At 37.4% G+C, this 19,301-nt stretch overlaps 1 protein-coding gene across 3 annotated transcripts; it reads left to right on the forward strand.

The window, feature by feature from the left end:
- The first annotated feature begins 6,220 nt into the window (after positions 1–6,220).
- On the forward strand, positions 6,221–17,131 carry LOC148873208 (WRKY transcription factor SUSIBA2-like). Of its 3 annotated transcripts, none has more exons than XM_088964050.1 (7): positions 6,221–6,773; positions 7,373–7,727; positions 13,750–13,926; positions 14,483–15,065; positions 15,153–15,381; positions 15,493–15,651; positions 15,846–16,779. In XM_088964050.1, the coding sequence occupies exons 1-7, from the start codon at positions 6,682–6,684 to the stop codon at positions 16,564–16,566; spliced, it is 2,316 nt and encodes a 771-aa protein (XP_088820176.1). In that variant the 5' UTR covers positions 6,221–6,681; the 3' UTR covers positions 16,567–16,779. The 3 variants fall into 3 exon arrangements, 2 of the variants coding, with proteins under 2 accessions (XP_088820176.1, XP_088820175.1); XR_016104865.1 differs by lacking the exon at positions 6,221–6,773 and adding an exon at positions 16,851–17,131 and having other exon boundaries at positions 6,788–7,727; positions 15,846–16,721; XM_088964049.1 differs by lacking the exon at positions 6,221–6,773 and having other exon boundaries at positions 6,797–7,727.
- The last annotated feature ends 2,170 nt before the right edge of the window (positions 17,132–19,301 follow it).

Below are 19,301 nucleotides of genomic sequence, written 5' to 3' on the forward strand. Positions count from 1 at the left end.
TGAAGAAAACCAAATCAATTTTGAACATGTTGATAGAGGAGAATTGGGTTAGATTCTTATTAGGTTTTGGTTTGTAATATAAACATGAAGGCACAAGCAGTAACTTTAGAACTAGGGAAAATATTGAAGCAATACCTTATTTATTGGCTAAAGATTGCCTTTCTTTGACAATACCTTATTTATTTATTTATTTATTATTATTATTATTATTATTATTATTATTATTATTATTATTTTATTGTTGTTGTTGTTGTTGTTGTTGTTGTTGTTGCTTATTGGTATTAGGTCATTATCATTATTGTTATTATTTGAGTTCACGTGACACTCAACATGCGAGTCCACAAGGGCTAAAATTGTTTACATGTGTGTAAAAAGCATTGTTTATATGTGTAGGTGAAATGATGGCTAAAATTGTTATTTATGCTAAAATAAGCACTTGTGGGAATAGTAACTCGCCAAACATCCCCACCCCAATAAGTGCTTAAAAACCCAATAAGTGATTTGACAAATGGGTCACCAAACAACCTTAAGTGGTTGTTAAAATAAGCACTTACAATAATCACTTGTGCAACAAGTGCTTATTTTAACAACCACTTAATCACAAAAAATAGCCTTATTTTATTTCATTTACTTTCAACTACAATCTAGTTAGCAGTTATGTATTCATATTGTTTATATTTGTTAACTACTAACCTCTGCATATTGTTTATTTGTTTTTGTAGTTGCAGCACTTATTTAGTAATTGTGTTAATCATTGAGTAACATCTTGATTAACTGTTGAACTAAACTAATTAAGTCTTAATTTGATTGCATATTGACTCTGACTATTAAGAAGGTTAGCTTCAATTTTAGGGGAAGGGTTTTGAGCTTGATTTGTTCGTAGACAAAGAATTTTAATTTATCCAATGCTCTACTCAATCCACCCCCTATTGACTTGTTTTGACCAATTTTAGGGGGTAGTCAAGTCTAAGATTGACCCCTTAACTAATTTTTGAAAAAAAAAAAAAACTAAAAAAGCCTTGTGTATAGTCAAAACACGTGAAATGCACCGTACAACTTATTGGGGTGTATTGATATTTTGAACCTTGATTAAAAAAAAAAAAAAAGAATGTATTCTTGAATTTATAGTTAAAGAATATGTTTTCATCTAGTTATTTAATATCATGTTCCATAAATCAGATAACTTAGGGCCTGTTTGATTCATAGGAATAGGGGTTTGGAATCGGAATAAGAAGGGACTATTTTGGTTCCAATTGTTTGGTTGGGCGGAATCGGAATCTCACTCCCATTCATGATTTGAGGGAATGGCCATTCCCTCCCCATCCCTTGGGAATGAAATCTCATTCCAACTAATTCCAATTCTCATTCTGATTCCTGTCTAAACCAAACAAATTATGGGAATAAACCATTTCGATTCTGATTCTAATAGATTTGATTCCGATTCTGATTTGAATTCTAATTATGACTATAAATCAAATGTACCTTTATATCCTATGTGGCAATTTTGAAAACGAAAAACACTCATATTATTTGGTTTCTTTAAATCAGAAAAATTCAACAATGAGTTTTTCGATTTCCTTTCCTTTCTCTACCTTTTCCTTCAAACCAAACATAGGGTGAAGGAACATCCTAAGAATAGGGCTAATGAGCAAGTTGCTAATATAGAAAACTCTTTTTCTTTTCTTCATTTGTATAAGAAGCAGTGATTGGACACTCTCCCTATTATAAACCGTGTTAATATATATATATATATATAACTCTTTTTATTTTCTTCATTTGTATAAGAAGCAGTGATTGGGCACTCTCGCTATAATTAATGGTGTCCTCACCATCACCATGAGAAAATTAAATTGTCTTCATTTCATCAATCATTAAATTGAACCACACATTTATCAAAAACCAAGGGCAGTTTCAGAGATACAAAGTATCTATTACCTAATCTTATTGTATAATAGGAAGTGTCGCTTTCAGAAAATTATAGTATGATTTGGTATGCCTTGTTTTTTTTTTTTGTTAGACATCCAATCTTTAGGTCGGATGGGGATGGGGTAGAGTAGGGTACATGCGACCTTCACGGACCTTATCAAGGTGAGTTTCTAGTTATACCCATGGTTTTGAAAACTCTGGATGTTTTAACCATTGGTTCTTGGGTCAAACAGTTTTGGGCCGGGTCTAAAATCAGACCCAAATTCAAAACCGATTTATGGGTTAACGGTCCGATCTGATTTTTAAAAGTATGGTTACACCAATATCATCCCGTATTTTCAAAACTATGTTACACCAATATCATCCTGTATTTTCCTACATGGAGGGATAAGGAGTGACCATTTGAGCTACTTAGGTCATGGCTCATGGGCAACATTATTGTTCCACTTAAATACTTGATCCTTTAATTTTTATATTACAATAACATGTAGAGTTTGAAGTTCTGCCTTTCATGGAAGGGAATTTACATTAGAGCCCCACAATGCCCTGTATTGGCAATATCTTTCAATGACAGGTACGGAAGATGATGATAAATACTTATCATCTGGAGATGTTTCCAATACATAGTTGGAATATGTTATGAAGCACTGATGTAAACTCTATGAAAGGAGAGTATATATAGTGGTCCTTTCCTCATTCCATGGTGCCAAACTAAAATCATTTTGATGCAAAGCAATTTTTGAGAGTATTGGCACAAAACAATTAGTCAACAACCACTTGGATGGGTTCCCATGCCATTTTTCAAAAATAAAAATAAAAATGGTGCCACGTCGGATCTAGCTCAGTGTGGATTTTTTTGGGTTGAAAAATGTATGTTTGGTTCAGGTGTTTTCGAATAAATGTTAATAAATGGCCATGTCTTGTAAATCGTGTTTGACTCGTTACAAGAAATGCATCGGCCAACTGTTGCCCCCAATGATTCGATGACTTGGAGCCCATGTGTATCCGAGCTATCACCTGACGTGTCTTGAAGGTGATTCTATCCGGTGCTTCACGGTGCACCGGTTTTTTCCCTAGTTCGACTTTTTGGGTTTAGGGTTTTAATGTTTTTCCATTCTACTCTGCTCTAATTCCTCACAACCAAGATCCATCTTCTTCCCCTCACTTGCTATTCCCAACCGACTTCACCCAAGTATTTAATTGTATTCTCTGTCCTACATGGAACAAACTGTTCCAAAACAACAACAAAATATTTGAAAAGGGTTCAACTATGATATAGAAAAGATATGATATCCAAAAAACATCTGACCAATTAACTGGAATCATAAATTTAGTAGCGCATCAAGTATTATTTATCAAAATTCATAGGTGGATTGTCTATACACAATTTTTGGGCATGGGGCTCTTTTTCAAAAAATTGGGTTAAAAAACACCACACTACCAAACACCATGGATTCCAAAATTATACTCTACTATTTAACCATCGTAGGCAATTAAAATGCAAGGGCATTGTTTTCAACCCATGGTTGTACCAGACGGTTGGACTGGTATGTGTGTCATCCGGTCAGAATTTTGGGTCTATGGTACCATTGAACGGGGTGACTTTGGCTAGGCTGTTGACAATTACTAATCTATCCACTCATAAAAATCAGAGATATGCCCATTCTTTTATAATTTTTTACATTTTTTGTATATTTATTTATTTTTATACTTTTATTATTACCCATTTAATTTAGACGATTGAACCACTGACCCAAGGTTCAAAGTATTGATATGTATTAATTTGTATCGGTTGATACATATCATGTTGAGAGTTTCTCGATACACCCATACAGGGATTGTATAAGATCACACTATGATTTAGAGAATAATTGGGACTTAAAGCTAACTCCTCTGAACTGATTTAAAAAATAAATAAAACATAAAAAAGTACCAATACATGCTAATAAACCAACCTTAAACTGACCCTGCATATAAATAAGAAATGGTTCTATGCCAGACCGGTTTTAAAAATAGTGTGAAGGAAAAGAATAGCCTCCAAAGAATATCTTTTCTCATTATTTGATATCATAACCATCTCTCATTCTCTCTCTCTTTTGTACAAAAGAGGACACTGGTGGCTACTTGACAAAAGTGAGGAAGAGACATTATGTCAATTAGTCCAAATTTGTTCCCTTTCACCTGGGAAGGCCACATGGGAAAGACCAAGGTAGCTACAAATAATGCAAGGCACGATTTCTCTTCGAGGCATGGACCCTGCAGGAATGGTGGTGATTCTTCAATGGGTCCAAAAAAGGTTCATAATATAACAAAAGCAAGACTGTGGGACTCCCAGACCACACCAAAACCATCAAACAAGATTCTGTGCACACACCCATTTTCCTACCCATATCTTAGTGTTCCGTCCTATCAAAGGAAGGTGCAGAGTTTCTTTGACTCTCTTCAACTTTCTTATAATTTTTTCTTCCTTCTCACGGTTATGAATATTTTGCAATAGTAATCAATCATATGTGAAGGTGCCAATTGGCTGAGGGAATGTCTCTAGCAGGTAGTAGTGGAGATTGGGATTTTTATCAATGTTGTGTTTGATAGCATTGTTGTTTCTATCTGAAATGTTTGAGCCCATCAATACAAATTAATGAAAAATATGTGCTGTCTCATCATACATACAAGAATCACTTCAGCTAGAACAATGCATGTGTAACTGATCATTGCTGGCTCAAATTGAGGTTTCAAATAGAGAAATTAATTTATATTGATCCATCTAAAAAAATTCAGATAGGAAATAAATAAATAAATCTCATCGATTTGTATTGATCAAATAAAACATTTCAGGTAGAAACAACAGTGGGTATCAAAAACAATTTGGATAAAATCCTGCATTCATCGGGATTGGGGTCATGGCTCGTGGGTTTGAAGGATGGACTACTCCCATTGTGAAGCCCCAATGGCATAAAAAAAAAAAAAAAAAAGAACAAGATCAAGAATCTGTCATCTAGCCTAGAAAACAAAAGGCATCCAATCCATACCAGGACGATTAATTATTATAATTACACTGTCAAAGTGACATCTAATATAAGTCATCCAGAAAAGAAGGGGGCAAATGAATTTTAACTCAGAGTGATGTTGGTTGCATTCTACCTCTAAATTCTTGTTGTTTTTTGTCAAAATAGAAAGTGAAAGCAATATTGAAGAGTGTTGTTTCTACTTGAAATATTTTGACCAATCCAAACACCACTTGAAATGTTTTGACCAGTACAAACCCATGCCTTCCCAACCTTGATGAAGGCAGAATTCAAGTTGTCTTTGTTATCATTGTTATTTCTACCTGAAAGGCTGAAATATTTTGGGGTTAATCAATACAAATCGATAAAATGGGCCTCCCCATTGAAGAAAAAAAAAAAAGAAGAAGAATCATTTTCCATCTTAATCAGCCTAAAAAATAGAAGGCATCCAATCCATACCATGACAATTAATTAATTATTCTTGAGATGACTGATCAGTCTATAATCACACTATCACTAAGACGTCTAATAGGAGAGCTTTCACTTTAAATATGTGGCTAGCTTTTCCATTCAGAAAAAAAAGGGGGTCAAATGAATTTCAACTCAGAGTGATGTGAGTTGCATCCTACCTCTGAATTCTTGTTGTTTCAAATTGGAAAGCTAGCTCAAATTCTTCAATCACAAATCAAATCAAATTTGTTTTCCTAATATAAAACCCACTCCGAAAATTATCTTCAATTGTTATATTGGTTTGTCCAGTTTTGTTTGCACTAGTGTGGATGGGAGTGCAAATTCTGGTTTGCTCTCATTTTAGGTTTTATCTTGTTTTGTTTGATTAGAGCAAAACGGGAAGTTCTCAGTTGAGAGTAGAAGAGTGGTAAACTTAAATGGTTTGGTGTCCACCTTACATGAGAGACAATGAAGGTATTGACAATTTTTGCACCCATGCAAAAAATTGCAACAAAAGGTGCAAATTGAACCAATCTGGATCTATAACCCATTTTGAATACATCTAAGGTCATGATTTTCTGTTTTAACCTTGTAATATATGTCAGTATCGTAGCAAATGTGAACTCCAAAACGCTCGCCACAAGACCCTACAACTGCACATGGGGAACATCTGTTATGTTTTTTAGTGTCATTGATGGGATGATGACATGATGTTCACGATGTATGATTGTAATGAACTTGAACCGGATGTAAATTAGATATCTTGTTTAGATTTGCAGAAAAACAGTAGCCTTCACAAATAAAAGTACCAAATCTTAATTTAGTCTCCTAAATCAAATAAAAGACCAACTTAAATGCTTTACTCCATTTAACTAATTTGGATCAGCTAAACACAATGGCTGATGATGTTGTATGTCTGTCAGTAATAAATTCATGGGATTCATTGTAAAAGATGCGGGTATTAAGTATTTTATTGAATATTATTATTGATTTTACAGCCGGTTGAACAGCCATCACGTTCTGCTAATCCTTGCTCTTATGTAAGCAAGGATGAAGAATTTCCTATTTATGTATCTGGTATGCCAAGCCAACATCCAAATCAACAGGCTTATGATGCCATGGCAGGCCCTATCAAACCTAACAGAAAAGGTCGGAATGGAACTCAACAAACAGCAAAGCATCATCTCATATTTGGTGTAATGTAAGCCTTCACAACGCTTAGGGGGAGAGGGATGGAGAAGGACGTGTGGGATGGAGATGGAAGGTTAGTTGCTGCAATGGGTGCTGAAGCAAGCCCACTATGTATTGCCACGTGGCTATCAGATCCAAATTCCAAACCTCCCATCAAGAAATTCTCGGCGACCTAAAAGCGGGGATCCTTCAAAACCCGCGGTGAGACCCCCCACGGGAGCTTTGCTTCGTAACTAAATTCTCTTATTTTTGGATTATTATTTGTTTTCATTTTTTTTAATTTTCTTAAAAAGTTAAGAAGGGGAGAGGAATAGGTTTAGAATTAGAGAGAGAGTGCGGGAGAGAGATCATTAATTAAGTCGGTCAAATGATGCCACAAGACGTCAAACGGCTCTGAAAGAGCTTTTCATTTCGCGATCTCTCTCTTTCTTTTTTTAATCATATTCTTCCTTTTTTCCGTTTAGATTCTCGAAGGACGTAGAGGGGTGTTTCTTTTTTATTTTCTCTCTCTATCTTCAAAATCTCTGTATCTCTGAAGCCCTCTTTGAATTTTTCTGTCACAAGAGCTTGTTCTGGAGCTGGGTTTCTTGTGGTTTGGGCGGGGACTGTGAGAACCCAGTTGGCTTTTCTTTTGATTGTGAGAGGTTTAATGGGAGATTTGGGTTTGGAGGTTGAACCCATTTAGGTTTTGGAGTTGTTTCTGCAATGGCGGAGACGGATGAAAATGGTGACTGGAGAGGTCTTATGGCAAGTCCTAGAGGACTGTTCTCGGCTTTCATTTCTGATGGGTTCGCTTCCAGGTCGTCGTTGAATGGGGTTGATGCTGCTCCGGCGAGTGCCGACGGTGAGCCCGTGAGTTCAGAGAGGAAAGCTGAGGATGCTGGCGGGGCTGCAGTTAGAAGTATTGGGTCTGGCGTAAATGCTCTGACGGAGGTTTCAAGCGTTTGGAAGCCTGAAGGAGTTAGAAATGGTGCGAGTATTGCCGAGAGAAGGGCTGCTATATGTGGTTTCAGTGCTCCGAGAATTAACACGGCTCGGTTTAGGTCCGTCAGTCCTTTGTCTTCACCGGGCGTTTGTTCGCCGTATCTTACTATACCGCCAGGTCTTAGTCCGACGACGCTGCTCGACTCCCCTGTAATGCTTCCGAATTCTCAGGTAACGTACCAGGGTCTGCCAGATTTGATTAAAGAAGCCATTTTGTTAATCTGAAGTTTTTGAATTGGAAATGATAGTTTGGAGCTTTTCAGTAGGAAACTTTGACGCTATCATCATTGCTTAAATTGATAAAGTAAATGACTTTCAGTTTGATCGGTAAATAATCTTTATTCTGTCTCTGTGGAAATTCCACTTATGATATTTTGGCCCTTTTTTTGCTGTTTATGTCTGGATGACGGTGTTCATAGTAACAACTAGGAGAATTAGTCCATGACATCTGTTTGCTCAGATCAATCATTTTGTCCTTGCTCTTGATGCTGGGTTTTCCTCTAGGATATTTGTGGTCAGTGCAGAACTGTAGACTAGAAGTGTGCATTATAAGTACTTAGATTGCAGTGGATTATCCACCGAATTTGCGTCCTAATGTAATTTTTTCCTTCCCCATTTTGTTAGGGTTGCATGAGGTTGAAAGTATTGCGAGTTTGAATTCAAAGCCTGGAAATTTTGATGTATGAGTGGATCTTTTCATTCCCCTCTTTAATCTACCACTTCTATTTTTTATCATTACTTTTGTTACTTGTTTGTGATATGCTGCATGAGATGGGCATCTCTGATACGTTTCAGCCGCGATCAGGGTCTTGGAAATTGGAATACAGTTCTTGGGTCCTGGAGTAAGCATGCGGTCATAATTTAGAGCCTTAGAGGATAAGACATGATACAATTGCATGCATGCAGGTTGACAACCAAAGTTTTCTGCTGCTGTCATTAGTTGCCTAATTAACTTGGATCTTGGGGATACAAATACATATCAATCACCCGCCCAGAAAACTAAGACATTTAATGTTGCCTGCTGAACCTTATAGTTGTTTATTTCCTATTCAAACCTCTTGATGGTGCAGAACTCATCTGCTGATCATTACAATAGATAAAATGCACATTAAGTACAGGGGCTACAGGGAGTGGATCCTCAGCTAAAGATCCTTAAGTTCACTGAATAGATTCTCATGTTCTAGGAGTAGTAATTAAGCCACTTCCAGGTGAGTTGATGATTCAGTCACCTAATGAGCTTGGTGTCTTTGTTAAGATGCATAGACTTGCATATCTGTCAACCATCCAAGTATGCATGTATTCTTACGTTTGTGAAACTTTTGAATCCCATGCCAATCAGCAGTTCCATTTCAATAGCATAGAAACTTCTCTTTGTTACTAAATGTGAGATATCTTGATAGGACTACATATTATGCCAATGATATTGATAGGTTTGGGAGTACAGAGCAAGAGAAATAATGAGGATAGTAGCATGTTTATAACAAAAGGGATTTCCTAGGTTGGTATTAGGACATGAAGTGTTGGTGTTGAACACGGATGGAAGAACTTTGAAATGATGAGGAGACGTGATTATTTATTGGAACTTAGTTGGCATGTAGAGATGGCATGCTATCTTTCATGGTCAAATTCATAGTTTCCTTGGTAGAAGATGCCAAGATGGCATGTATCTCATATCATAAGATCACACATCACATGAGCAATAACAGCATAGCTGCATTACCTGTAAGGTAATAACAAGACAAGAATTTCCATAGTAATACGCATTACCTCCTGGAAGACTGTCCTCAAGAATCTGTGGTGCATGACTTACTGCATAACATTCCTAAAGAAATAAACCACCTATTTTTTGATTCCCAACCAGTTGCATCATCTACCATAAAGTCATAGAGTAATTCAGTTATGTTGCATTATCAACAACACCCATCATATCCCATTACCTGAACATGGAGCTAACAGTGGGGGTTGGCTATGGGCTAGGCTAGAGTAACCTGGTCATTAACCAATTGGGAAACACCCAAACATCCAAACCCAGTCCTAACCCATACTTTTTAGGGTCTATAAGTGATAGACTCATAATTGACCCTATTATTAATTGGTCTGATTGGGTCTAACCTGATAAGGTCCAATTATAACTGGCAGGACTTTATCATGGTAATTTGATAATAAAGCTGTTAATTCTCTGGATCTCTTTTCTCAAAATATCTTGTAGCCCCTATACTACGACAATTTTAAAACTATTTATCAAAAAATTTACAATTTTATAACCCCTTACATGAATAATAATATAGGTGAACTATGAGAAACATATAAAATGTTAAGAGGTATCTTTGCCATGTGCTAATGCACACACATACATACATGGTATATGTATGTGTATTACTATTTACATAAGCAGCTATGGTCTCAATAGGGTTGGAACTCAGAACAAGTAAAACCAATCATAACCCTATTATTATTGGGATTCAAAATTTAGACCCATAATTGGCCCTATCAATAGTTGTCGCTCAAATTACAGACCCAGAACCTATGTAAAAGGGTTGGTTCGGTTTTTCTCTGTTGAGTTGACTCAAATCATTGGTGGTCCTACCTCGATAACTGTATAAATAAGATTTGGAACATGTAGCAACAATTGGGTAGATAGAGAAGGAGATTTGTGTTGATGGATGGGAAGTATACAGATTGTTACATACATCTAAGAAGAGAAAATAGTGATTTTTTGGTACATGGATGTAAGATGAGGGTAGCCCAACCTCAAACATTAGGAAAAGGAATATTTGAAAGTTAAAAGACTTGAAGTGAATCCTCCTTGTTGATGGTTTTGGACTGTCCCAAGTTTGCTTTGTAGTCTGCCAACTGATTAGCTTCCTCTTAAATGTGAGAGTATTTGATATTCATCCTTGTTTCCTGTGGTGTCCTCGCAGTCTTTGATGGATGACCTGATGTTCTGCGGAACTTCAAAATTTTCTTGTAAGCACTCGATTATTAGATTAGTATCACCATCGACCTTGTAGCAAATTTTTTTGCCAACTAGGCAGCTTCTCTCGCTGCCCAGGCTTCCTCTGCATTGGTTGTTGTTATGCCTACCATATTTGCTGCATTGCATATGATTTGACCTCTTTTATCTTGTCCAACACAACCCACTATTGCATGGCCATTTATCTTGAACATCAAAGTTTATTTTGAGATCATGATGATTTGGATGGTGCCATTTAACCCATCATTGGTTCTTTGTTTTGTTCTTTATGGTCTTTGGCAAATCAATGACAAATTCTTTGAAAAGTTTCCATGCTTTTTCTATTATTTTTGGCAGGTTATTAGATTGGCTTTGGAAGATTGCATTGTTGTTAGCTATCCATGCAGATGTCTGGCACCATTGTTGTTTCCTAGAAAAACAGTGCCACATAGGTGACAATAGCTTTTCTGGTTAAATGGTCTAATATTCTATTTGGTAAGCTGTCTACCCAAAACAACACTAAAAAACACATCACCTTAGAACTCGAGAAAGTTGAGTTTCTTTGAAATGTCCATGATGTTTCTTGCTATGGCTCATCATTGGCTTCGACAGTTAGATGACCTGGCATTGGTGTGGCAGAAACACTATGCCGTTTTCTAAGAAAATGGTGGTAAGAAATGTCTTACCAAACAGAAATTTGTGTATAGTATTGTTGCATATGCTTAGGTGTGCATCACCACCTTGACACGGCCTACCCACAGTAAAATTCACTTCTGTTCATCTTTGGTTAGACTGTCTGCAAGGAAGTTGGCAGATCCTTCGATCTAGTTGAATGGGATTTCGCCCTGGATGGGGGCTACATCTTATAACAAGACGGCAAATAAATAAAGGGGCTTCATTGTCACCTCATACATCCAATAGACACTTGGAAATCCAAATCTACCTCCACCTGGGTCAGATCCGAGGAACTACCAGAAAAGAGGTCAGTCAGACCCAGGGAGAAAATCATTGAGTCTTCAAAAATGAAAAAGGTTGGACCCCAACTACGCATACAGCATCACAACGTCATGAGCACCAAAGTCTCCTTGCACCTGGGCATGCTTGATTTACAGTGGAGCATCCATGAAACTCAACTGGATGTTCCCTGGAAAGAAAGGAGACTAATGTTGAGTAACCTGTCTGTTACCTCAAGATGAGGCCACTTGGGACCAACCTAACATTGCATCATCTACTGTGAAGTCCTTGAACTTCTCTCCAGAATGAATCCAGTGGACTCAATCAAAACTTCAAGGGGCTGCTTAGGGATTTGAGGAGAGATTATTTTTCTCTTCTCAAGTGAACCATTAAATAGCAACTTGTGCACAGCTTTGTATGATCTTACCCCTTTTAGTCCTGAGAGGGGAGAAAATTGTTTCAAAAAGCAAGCACACTGGTTATTAGATAGAGAGTGATTTCAAGTGGCTCCTTATCTTAGGATTCTGTGAAGTATAATTTTGATTGGTTCCCCTTGAAGGCCAGACTGATGTTTTTTTTCTTTTGGCTCTGTGCCACTTAACTATTAATGTAGAAGGGGAATATGTTGGTTTGGATAGATGCAGGGTGGTTCAGATGGCTCTTGGAGTTTTAGGTATCACATCAGGGATGTGAGAATCCTTGCATTGCAGTGTTAACTTGTTCAATTGGATCCTCAAGGCCTGCCAATTTATTTATTTATTTTTTATTGGTAAAAAAGAGAAAACATATTTAATCTAATTAAAAAATTTCATGTTGCTAATCAAAAAGAGAAAACATATGGTGTCATTGTCATTACAGAAAGGAAAAAATCAAACACAATGTTCACAATACAATTTCAATGCCATACAAGTCATGATCTTGTTCCACTGTCTTTGGGATGGATCTAACTCATATCCTTGAAATTTCAATAAGAGCAAATCCAGATCCATGATGTAAGAGGCTAAGAGCAAATATCATGGCATTGTATATCATTCTTCAACACAAACATCAATAAGAGCAACATTGTCATTACAGAAAGGAAAAAATCAAACACAATGTTCACAATACAATTTCAATGCCATACAAGTCATGATCTTGTTCCACTGTCTTTGGGATGGATCTAACTCATATCCTTGAAATTTCAATAAGAGCAAACCCAGATCCATGATGTAAGAGGCTAAGAGCAAATATCATGGCATTGTATATCATTCTTCAACACAAACATCAATAAAATCTTGGTTATCACAGCTCCTAGGTCTAAGGGCCCATTTGATAACTGCAAAGTGGAAATCAGAATAAATATCAAACTTAAAAAAAAAAAAAAACTTAAATCCAGGTGTGTGGTTGGTATATGTAAAGCTTAAAGCTTTTAGCTTTTAGGAGTAAAAGTTCTTGTACTTAATCACCCAGAAATTAAGTAGGTCTTAGTTGCTGAAATGTTGAATGAGACATTTCTAAATGTGGAATCCTTTCAGCATTTTTGCTTTTAAGATCCTATTACAACTGCAAAGTGGAAATCAGAATAAATATCAAATTAAAAAAAAAAAAACTTAAATCCAGGGGTGTGGTTGGTATATGTAAAGCTTAAAGCTTTTAGCTTTTAGGAGTAAAAGTTCTTGTACTTAATCACCCAGAAATTAAGTAGGTCTTAGTTGCTGAAATGTTGAATGAGACATTTCTAAATGTGGAATCCTTTCAGCATTTTTGCTTTTAAGATCCTATTATTATCAGTTATCAAACATCATCTAAGTTGTACCTCAACGATTGTCCAGCTTATATGAGAGAAATACACAATTCAACCTTCCAAGGTGAGGAAATGGTACCAAAGCTTAGTATCCTCTTAGTTATGTTAATCATACAGGTAATGCTGATAGCAAGAAGAATGTTTTAGCACTTTCATTTCCATTTTCTGAGTTGATGCATTCTTTATGGTGATTAATTTATGTTTTATTTACTTGAGGATCTTCCATCTTGTAAACTTTGTACCTTCTCAATACTTGTGACATCATTAACAATGTTCTAATATGCATTGAAAATAGTGAATTTGACCTACTTTTCTCTGTTTTTTTCTATGGAAGACTAACTTCGAATTTTTCTCTCAAAAAGTTAATGCTAAGTTCCTCAACAATTCTACCTTGAACTTGTCATCATCAACTATAATCGTCCAAGGCTCGATGGATTGTTAATAGTGTTTATTAAGAATTGTTTCGGTTTCATTTGATAAAAGTCATTTACTTGTTGGCACAGCCATCTCCAACTACTGGGACTTTTCAATTACCTCCTCTTGGACAAGAAGGTTCCATGGAAGTTGCTGTAACTTCTAATTCAGACAAGGAAAAGGGTGATGATTCTGATGCCTCATTCATGTTTCAGCCTCATGTCAATCCAGATTCTTTGCCAGGACTTTCTGGTGTTGTAAATCATGTGCGTATTGGTAACCTTTAACTGTCCTGATGCTTTAATAATCTTTTAATCGTTCTGATCTTTTTGTATGATTTTTTATTTTTTGTTCTTTTGAATTAAGAAATTGCATTACCAAAATAAATAAATAAGTAAGTAATTGGAATTGCTACTTTTTTTTTTCAAGTTGGACTAATGCTGTGAAAGCAATCTAGTATTAAAATTGTGATTTATGTTTGTGGATTGTGCCGGTTTTCTAAAGTTGATATTCCCTTTTTGGAAGCTAGCGACATTGTATATTTGATTGCTTGTTGTTATCACTGATGTTTGTTTGTTTTTAGAGAGCACTATATTTGGATCAGTTGATAAAAATGTTATTCAATGTTTTGGAAGGCATATCCTTATCCATCTAGCATCTACCAAAATTCTGTAAATGATTTATTCCCAGCTTTCTTTTAGTAATCCTTGGGTCCTGTTAATCTGCTTAAAAGAAGTGTTTTTCCATTTTATTAAACGTCTTCACCAAGATCTCTTTAAAAGTAAAGTGAAATCTCATCTGCTTGGTAATTTTAATTATCAGGCTTGCTCTCCCAACCAGACTCAGAATCTGGAAAAGAGTGGTTCCAATCATCAAGGTCATGCTCGGGTGCAGCAGCAAGTTGATTTTGAGTGTCAGACAGGGTTTCCAAAACCAGCTATGCTAGCGGACTGCACAACTAATCTTCATTCTGATGCTGAAGTTTCAAACAACATGATTGTGGATAATAAGTTCATTGCTTTGCAAACTTGCCATTCTGGTGTTGCTAGTGATCAGGCACCTCTAATTGAGGAGCCTGTGCATGGAGAGAATAATGGATCACAACAGCAGCTTTTGGAAGGGGATCAGAAAGGGTCATATGCTTCCCTAGGATTGGGAAGGCCATCAGAAGATGGATATAACTGGAGAAAGTATGGACAGAAACAGGTAAAAGGTAGTGAGTTTCCTCGAAGCTACTACAAATGTACTCACCAGAACTGTCAAGTGAAGAAAAAGGTAGAACGATCCCTTGATGGTCAAATTACAGAAATTATATACAAGGGCGCTCATAACCACCCAAAACCCCAGCCTAATCGTCGATCAGCAATTGGATCGGCACTTCCATTCAATGACATGCCAGAGACAGGTAAAGTATCTGAAGCTTATCTTAAAGTATGAGGATCTGCTTGTTAAAGTATTTCACATGGATCTGACGATATTAAAGTTGGTTCAGATTGGCGAGCTGATGGTTTGGAGAGGACATCTTCAACATCTGTTTTAACTGAACTATCTGATCCACTATCAACTGCGCAAGGAAAGCATGTTAGTATGGTTGATTCAGCAGATACTCCAGAGCTTTCTTCCACACTTGCTAGTCATGAGGATGATGAAGATAGAGCTACTCAGGGTAGCATATCAGTTGGTGATGATGGTGATGATGATGAATCTGAGTCAAAAAGAAGGTAGTTTTCTCTTAATTCTTGTTTTTATTGTGTATAATTGATTGGTAATGTCAAATGTTCTCTCTATATTAGAGGCAAAACTCTGACCATGATATGTGACTATTTTCTTAGGAAAAAAGAGAGTTGTTTGATTGAGACAAGTTTGGCATCCCGGGCCGTCCGTGAACCAAGAGTTGTTGTACAAACAACTAGTGAAGTGGACATACTGGATGATGGGTATCGCTGGCGCAAGTATGGGCAAAAAGTAGTTAAAGGCAACCCGAACCCTAGGTAAATTTCTCTCTGGACTACATTTGTTTTCTCTGGGTCTTTCTTAATTATCATGCCATGCTTCTACCGATCATGTGAAGATATGGGGGCAAGATATGTACTTAGTACTTGGTCTTTTTCCATCGAACCACTTTTTTTCTGGTTTTATTTCATTCTATGGATGTTTTGTTTTACTAGAGTTTTCTTGGTTACAGGAGCTACTATAAATGCACAAGTGCTGGGTGTTCTGTGAGGAAGCATGTCGAAAGAGCTTCACATGATTTGAAGTCTGTGATTACAACTTATGAGGGAAAGCACAACCATGAAGTACCTGCAGCCAGAAACAGTAGTCATGTGAGCCCGGGTGCTGGAAATATACCACCTGCTGGGCCCAATGTTCAAACAGCTCTGACATTGCCGGGAAGCACCAACTTTCCGAAGCCTGAACCACAAATTCAAGATCTTGCACCTCGTTTTGAGCGGAAACCTGACTTTGGTAACGAGTTCTTGAGGACCGGTTACCTAGGGGGTTTCTCTAGTGACGTCAAATTAGGGACTTCTTGTTATGAACTGAAGCTGCCTCCCTTACAAACTGCCATGCCTTTCGGGTCTTTTGGACTGAATCCTAGCCATGGTGATGCTCATCAAATGGCTTCTATTGCTCAGCTTCCAGAATTCCCAATGTCATTACCATTGAGCAGTCTTCCCCGACCTGCAAACTTGGGACTAACAGGATATGATTTCAGTGGGAAGACCATTGGGCCGACTCAGTCTCTCCTCGGGCTGCAACCACCCAAGGAAACTGATACAAGGTTCCTCAGGCCTAAACAAGAGCAGAAAGATGATGCTGCTTATGACACCCATGCGCCCATAAACCATCTTGGGAATGCATCGTCATCCATATATCGCCAGATGATGGGAAGCTATCCATTATAAATACTTGCTGCTTGTTGAGTTGAGGGTCTTGATAGGGGTACATTCGGCACACGTCTTAAAATTCCAAAGAGATACGATTGCTTTTCCTAGTTTGTTTTTTGGTTGTTGTGATGATTAAAGAAAAGGTTTCAACTTTGATACACACAATAGATAAGGTAATGTAATTATTCCATGTTTGAGTGGTCTATAAAGGTTTCATATTTTTTAGATTCATTTCGGATTTTTCCATGTTCTATTAAAGAAAATCATGTTTACATATTTGCTTAGCAATTTCTGCACTGCAGGTATTACTTGTTGTATATACTACAAAGGCCAGTCTCAATTCTCAACGTTCGAGTAGAGGGTGGTTTTTACGTTTCTGAACTCGACTTGATCAGGATTGATATTTACAGGTTTTGGACCGGCTATTCTTCAGCATTGGTGAACTCACTTTGGGTAACGGAAAATTTATTCAAGTACCCCTACCCTTATGGTTTAGGAGATTGGCCCACTCTATCCTTACTGTTTTCTTTTCTTCAAGTACCAATAAGATTTCTGATAATTATCTGATACCTCTCTTGCTGTCAACTTTTCGTTGTATTCCGTTTCCGTTTCCGTTTCGTAGGTGATATATCACGTGATTGATATATTTTTAAAAAATTCCAAACATATCCTGGTTTAGCAACAAGGATGGATGCTTCCTTCTGCTGCAACTGCATTCTCTTAACCACTCCGTGAAACTCTTCAAAAACCTTAAGTTTCCTTCTCATCTCAACTTAGGTTTCATCCTCCAATCCAATCTTCGAAGTTAGGGATAAGTTCAAAATTTTATACCCCCTTGATCCAACATTCTTCTTGGGTTGCTTTAAGCTCTACATCTGCACCGGTGAACCACCTATTTGGACCCGAAGCGATTACGATTACTTGATAAAGCTTCTCTTGATCGACGGCAAATAACTAATGAGTCAGCTTCTCTTGATTGACGATAAACAACCACCTATTAGGGTTCTCTCTATCTCTCTCGCATGCGTCCAACAGAGTTCCAGAGTCAGCTTCATGGAAGGCATTCAAGAACAAGAGCTTGAAGACCTCGAAATCTTTTAGAAACACATCGTCGATCACTTCCTCGATCTTTCATTCGTTGCGCTAGGAAGGCCTTGAATGCTCTTGTCACATCGATGAAGATTGATGTGGCTTGGCGTAGAGAGGGTTCCTCCCATACCAGGTCGACGGAGTGGGCTTGATCCTTTAAACGGAAAGGCAATCTGGCTCGGCCTCAATCAACGACCGGAGTCATGGGATTTTTTATCGTCATCTAGTAGTATATTGAAGACGTGGTTGCTTGTTTTCCTCCCTTCCTCGACTTGAAGCAGGGCAATCTCCTTTCCACCTCCCATTCTCCCATTCTTTTTTCGGTTTCCCTCCACATTTTTTGTCCCTATTGTTCCCCTCTATCATACGTTGAGTCAAAATCGAAGAACGGAGTCAAATAACTAAGCAATGTGGTTTATCGTCTTCCCCAATGAGAACAACGAACCTAGCGACGATGTCACTCAGCTTTTCACCCTCGTTATTTGCTTCTCCACACCGCCCGGCGATTCACTCTTGGACCTCAATTATCTCCCTCGGTCGAAGGAAAAACTGCAACATCTAGCATCCGAGTTCTGACCACCAAACATAGTGAAGTTCAGGGAAGCAAATTATGGCAATGTCTGCCAATCTAATGATTTAATCAAGCATTTTTTATGCTTTGGTTTGCCAATGGTATGAATGATAGGCTTTCAAATAAACCTATTTCCACTTCAGCATTGTTTGTTCGTAAAATCAAGCTAGTTTAGTCTGTTAGATTTTTTTTTTCTTTTTTCCTCAGCATTTTCTGAATATTTTGGTTGAGGGATCGATGAGATTGCATCTTTTGGAGTCTATTTGCGATCAGGATCTTGGTTCTAGGCTAGGGCTTTCTATAGGTATTCCTTGAAGAAGATGAACGTCTCCGTTGTAAAAGTAATTAGTGAGCTCAGCTCCCTTGCTTCAGACACCAAGAATGGCGTCGGAGAGGCAAAAAACTCAGACATCCTGGTTTAGTACATAGTTCTTCGAAGAGATTTGACCGATTCCTAGCCTCTGGCCACTCGGGAGCATTCATCACACAAGGTTGCCACGCTTCTATATCGACGATCTGGACACACAAAGATGATGCTGAGACTCAATTATAGCAGGAACCTGCATTTGGCCTTCAACCATATGAAAGTTGTCTTCCGTCTGAGTTTCAGGAAGTTGCCTATAACCTTCAACCTTTACTCGGTTGGAAGTGGTGTTCTTGTCTACAATGTGGAACATTAAGTTTCATCTTGAAAAAGTGAATAATAATGGAGGATAAATTTGATATTTTGTTTTTTTCTATCAATATTTATTGACGAAAATAATCGTTAGAAAATGTGCTTTCTGAATTAGTGCTTATAAGAGAGCGTTTGCTAACTTTTGGTGGCAGTCGGCTATAAGCCATTTATTTTGGCTTTTTTGAACAGGTTTTCCTATTTGGGACCCAGTAGTTGTTTGGGCAAAAGACTTGAACCTCCCAAAATTTCACCAATGTTGGAACATCTCGAGGGTCTGTTTGGCTTACAATCAGAATCCGAATTGAAAGCAGAATGGTCTTAGAAATTTGGAATCAATTGGAATGAGATTTCATTCTCAATGATGGAATTAGAATCTGCCCTGCCCTACCCCAGTCAGGGCTTTTTTCTTTTTTTTTT

The sequence above is a fragment of the Nelumbo lutea genome, chromosome 1 (assembly GCF_056320005.1).
Source record: "Nelumbo lutea isolate HS-2025 chromosome 1, American lotus-T2T, whole genome shotgun sequence".
NCBI classification, from domain to species: Eukaryota; Viridiplantae; Streptophyta; class Magnoliopsida; order Proteales; family Nelumbonaceae; genus Nelumbo; species Nelumbo lutea.

Coding starts and splice junctions, on each gene's coding strand:
- LOC148873208 (XM_088964049.1), top strand. CDS start 7,278: ATGGCGGAGACGGATGAAAATGGTGACTGGAGAGGTCTTATGGCAAGT. Junction 13,927..14,482: donor TTTCTGGTGTTGTAAATCAT/GTGCGTATTGGT, acceptor TTTAATTATCAG/GCTTGCTCTCCCAACCAGAC. Junction 15,382..15,492: donor GAATCTGAGTCAAAAAGAAG/GTAGTTTTCTCT, acceptor CTATTTTCTTAG/GAAAAAAGAGAGTTGTTTGA.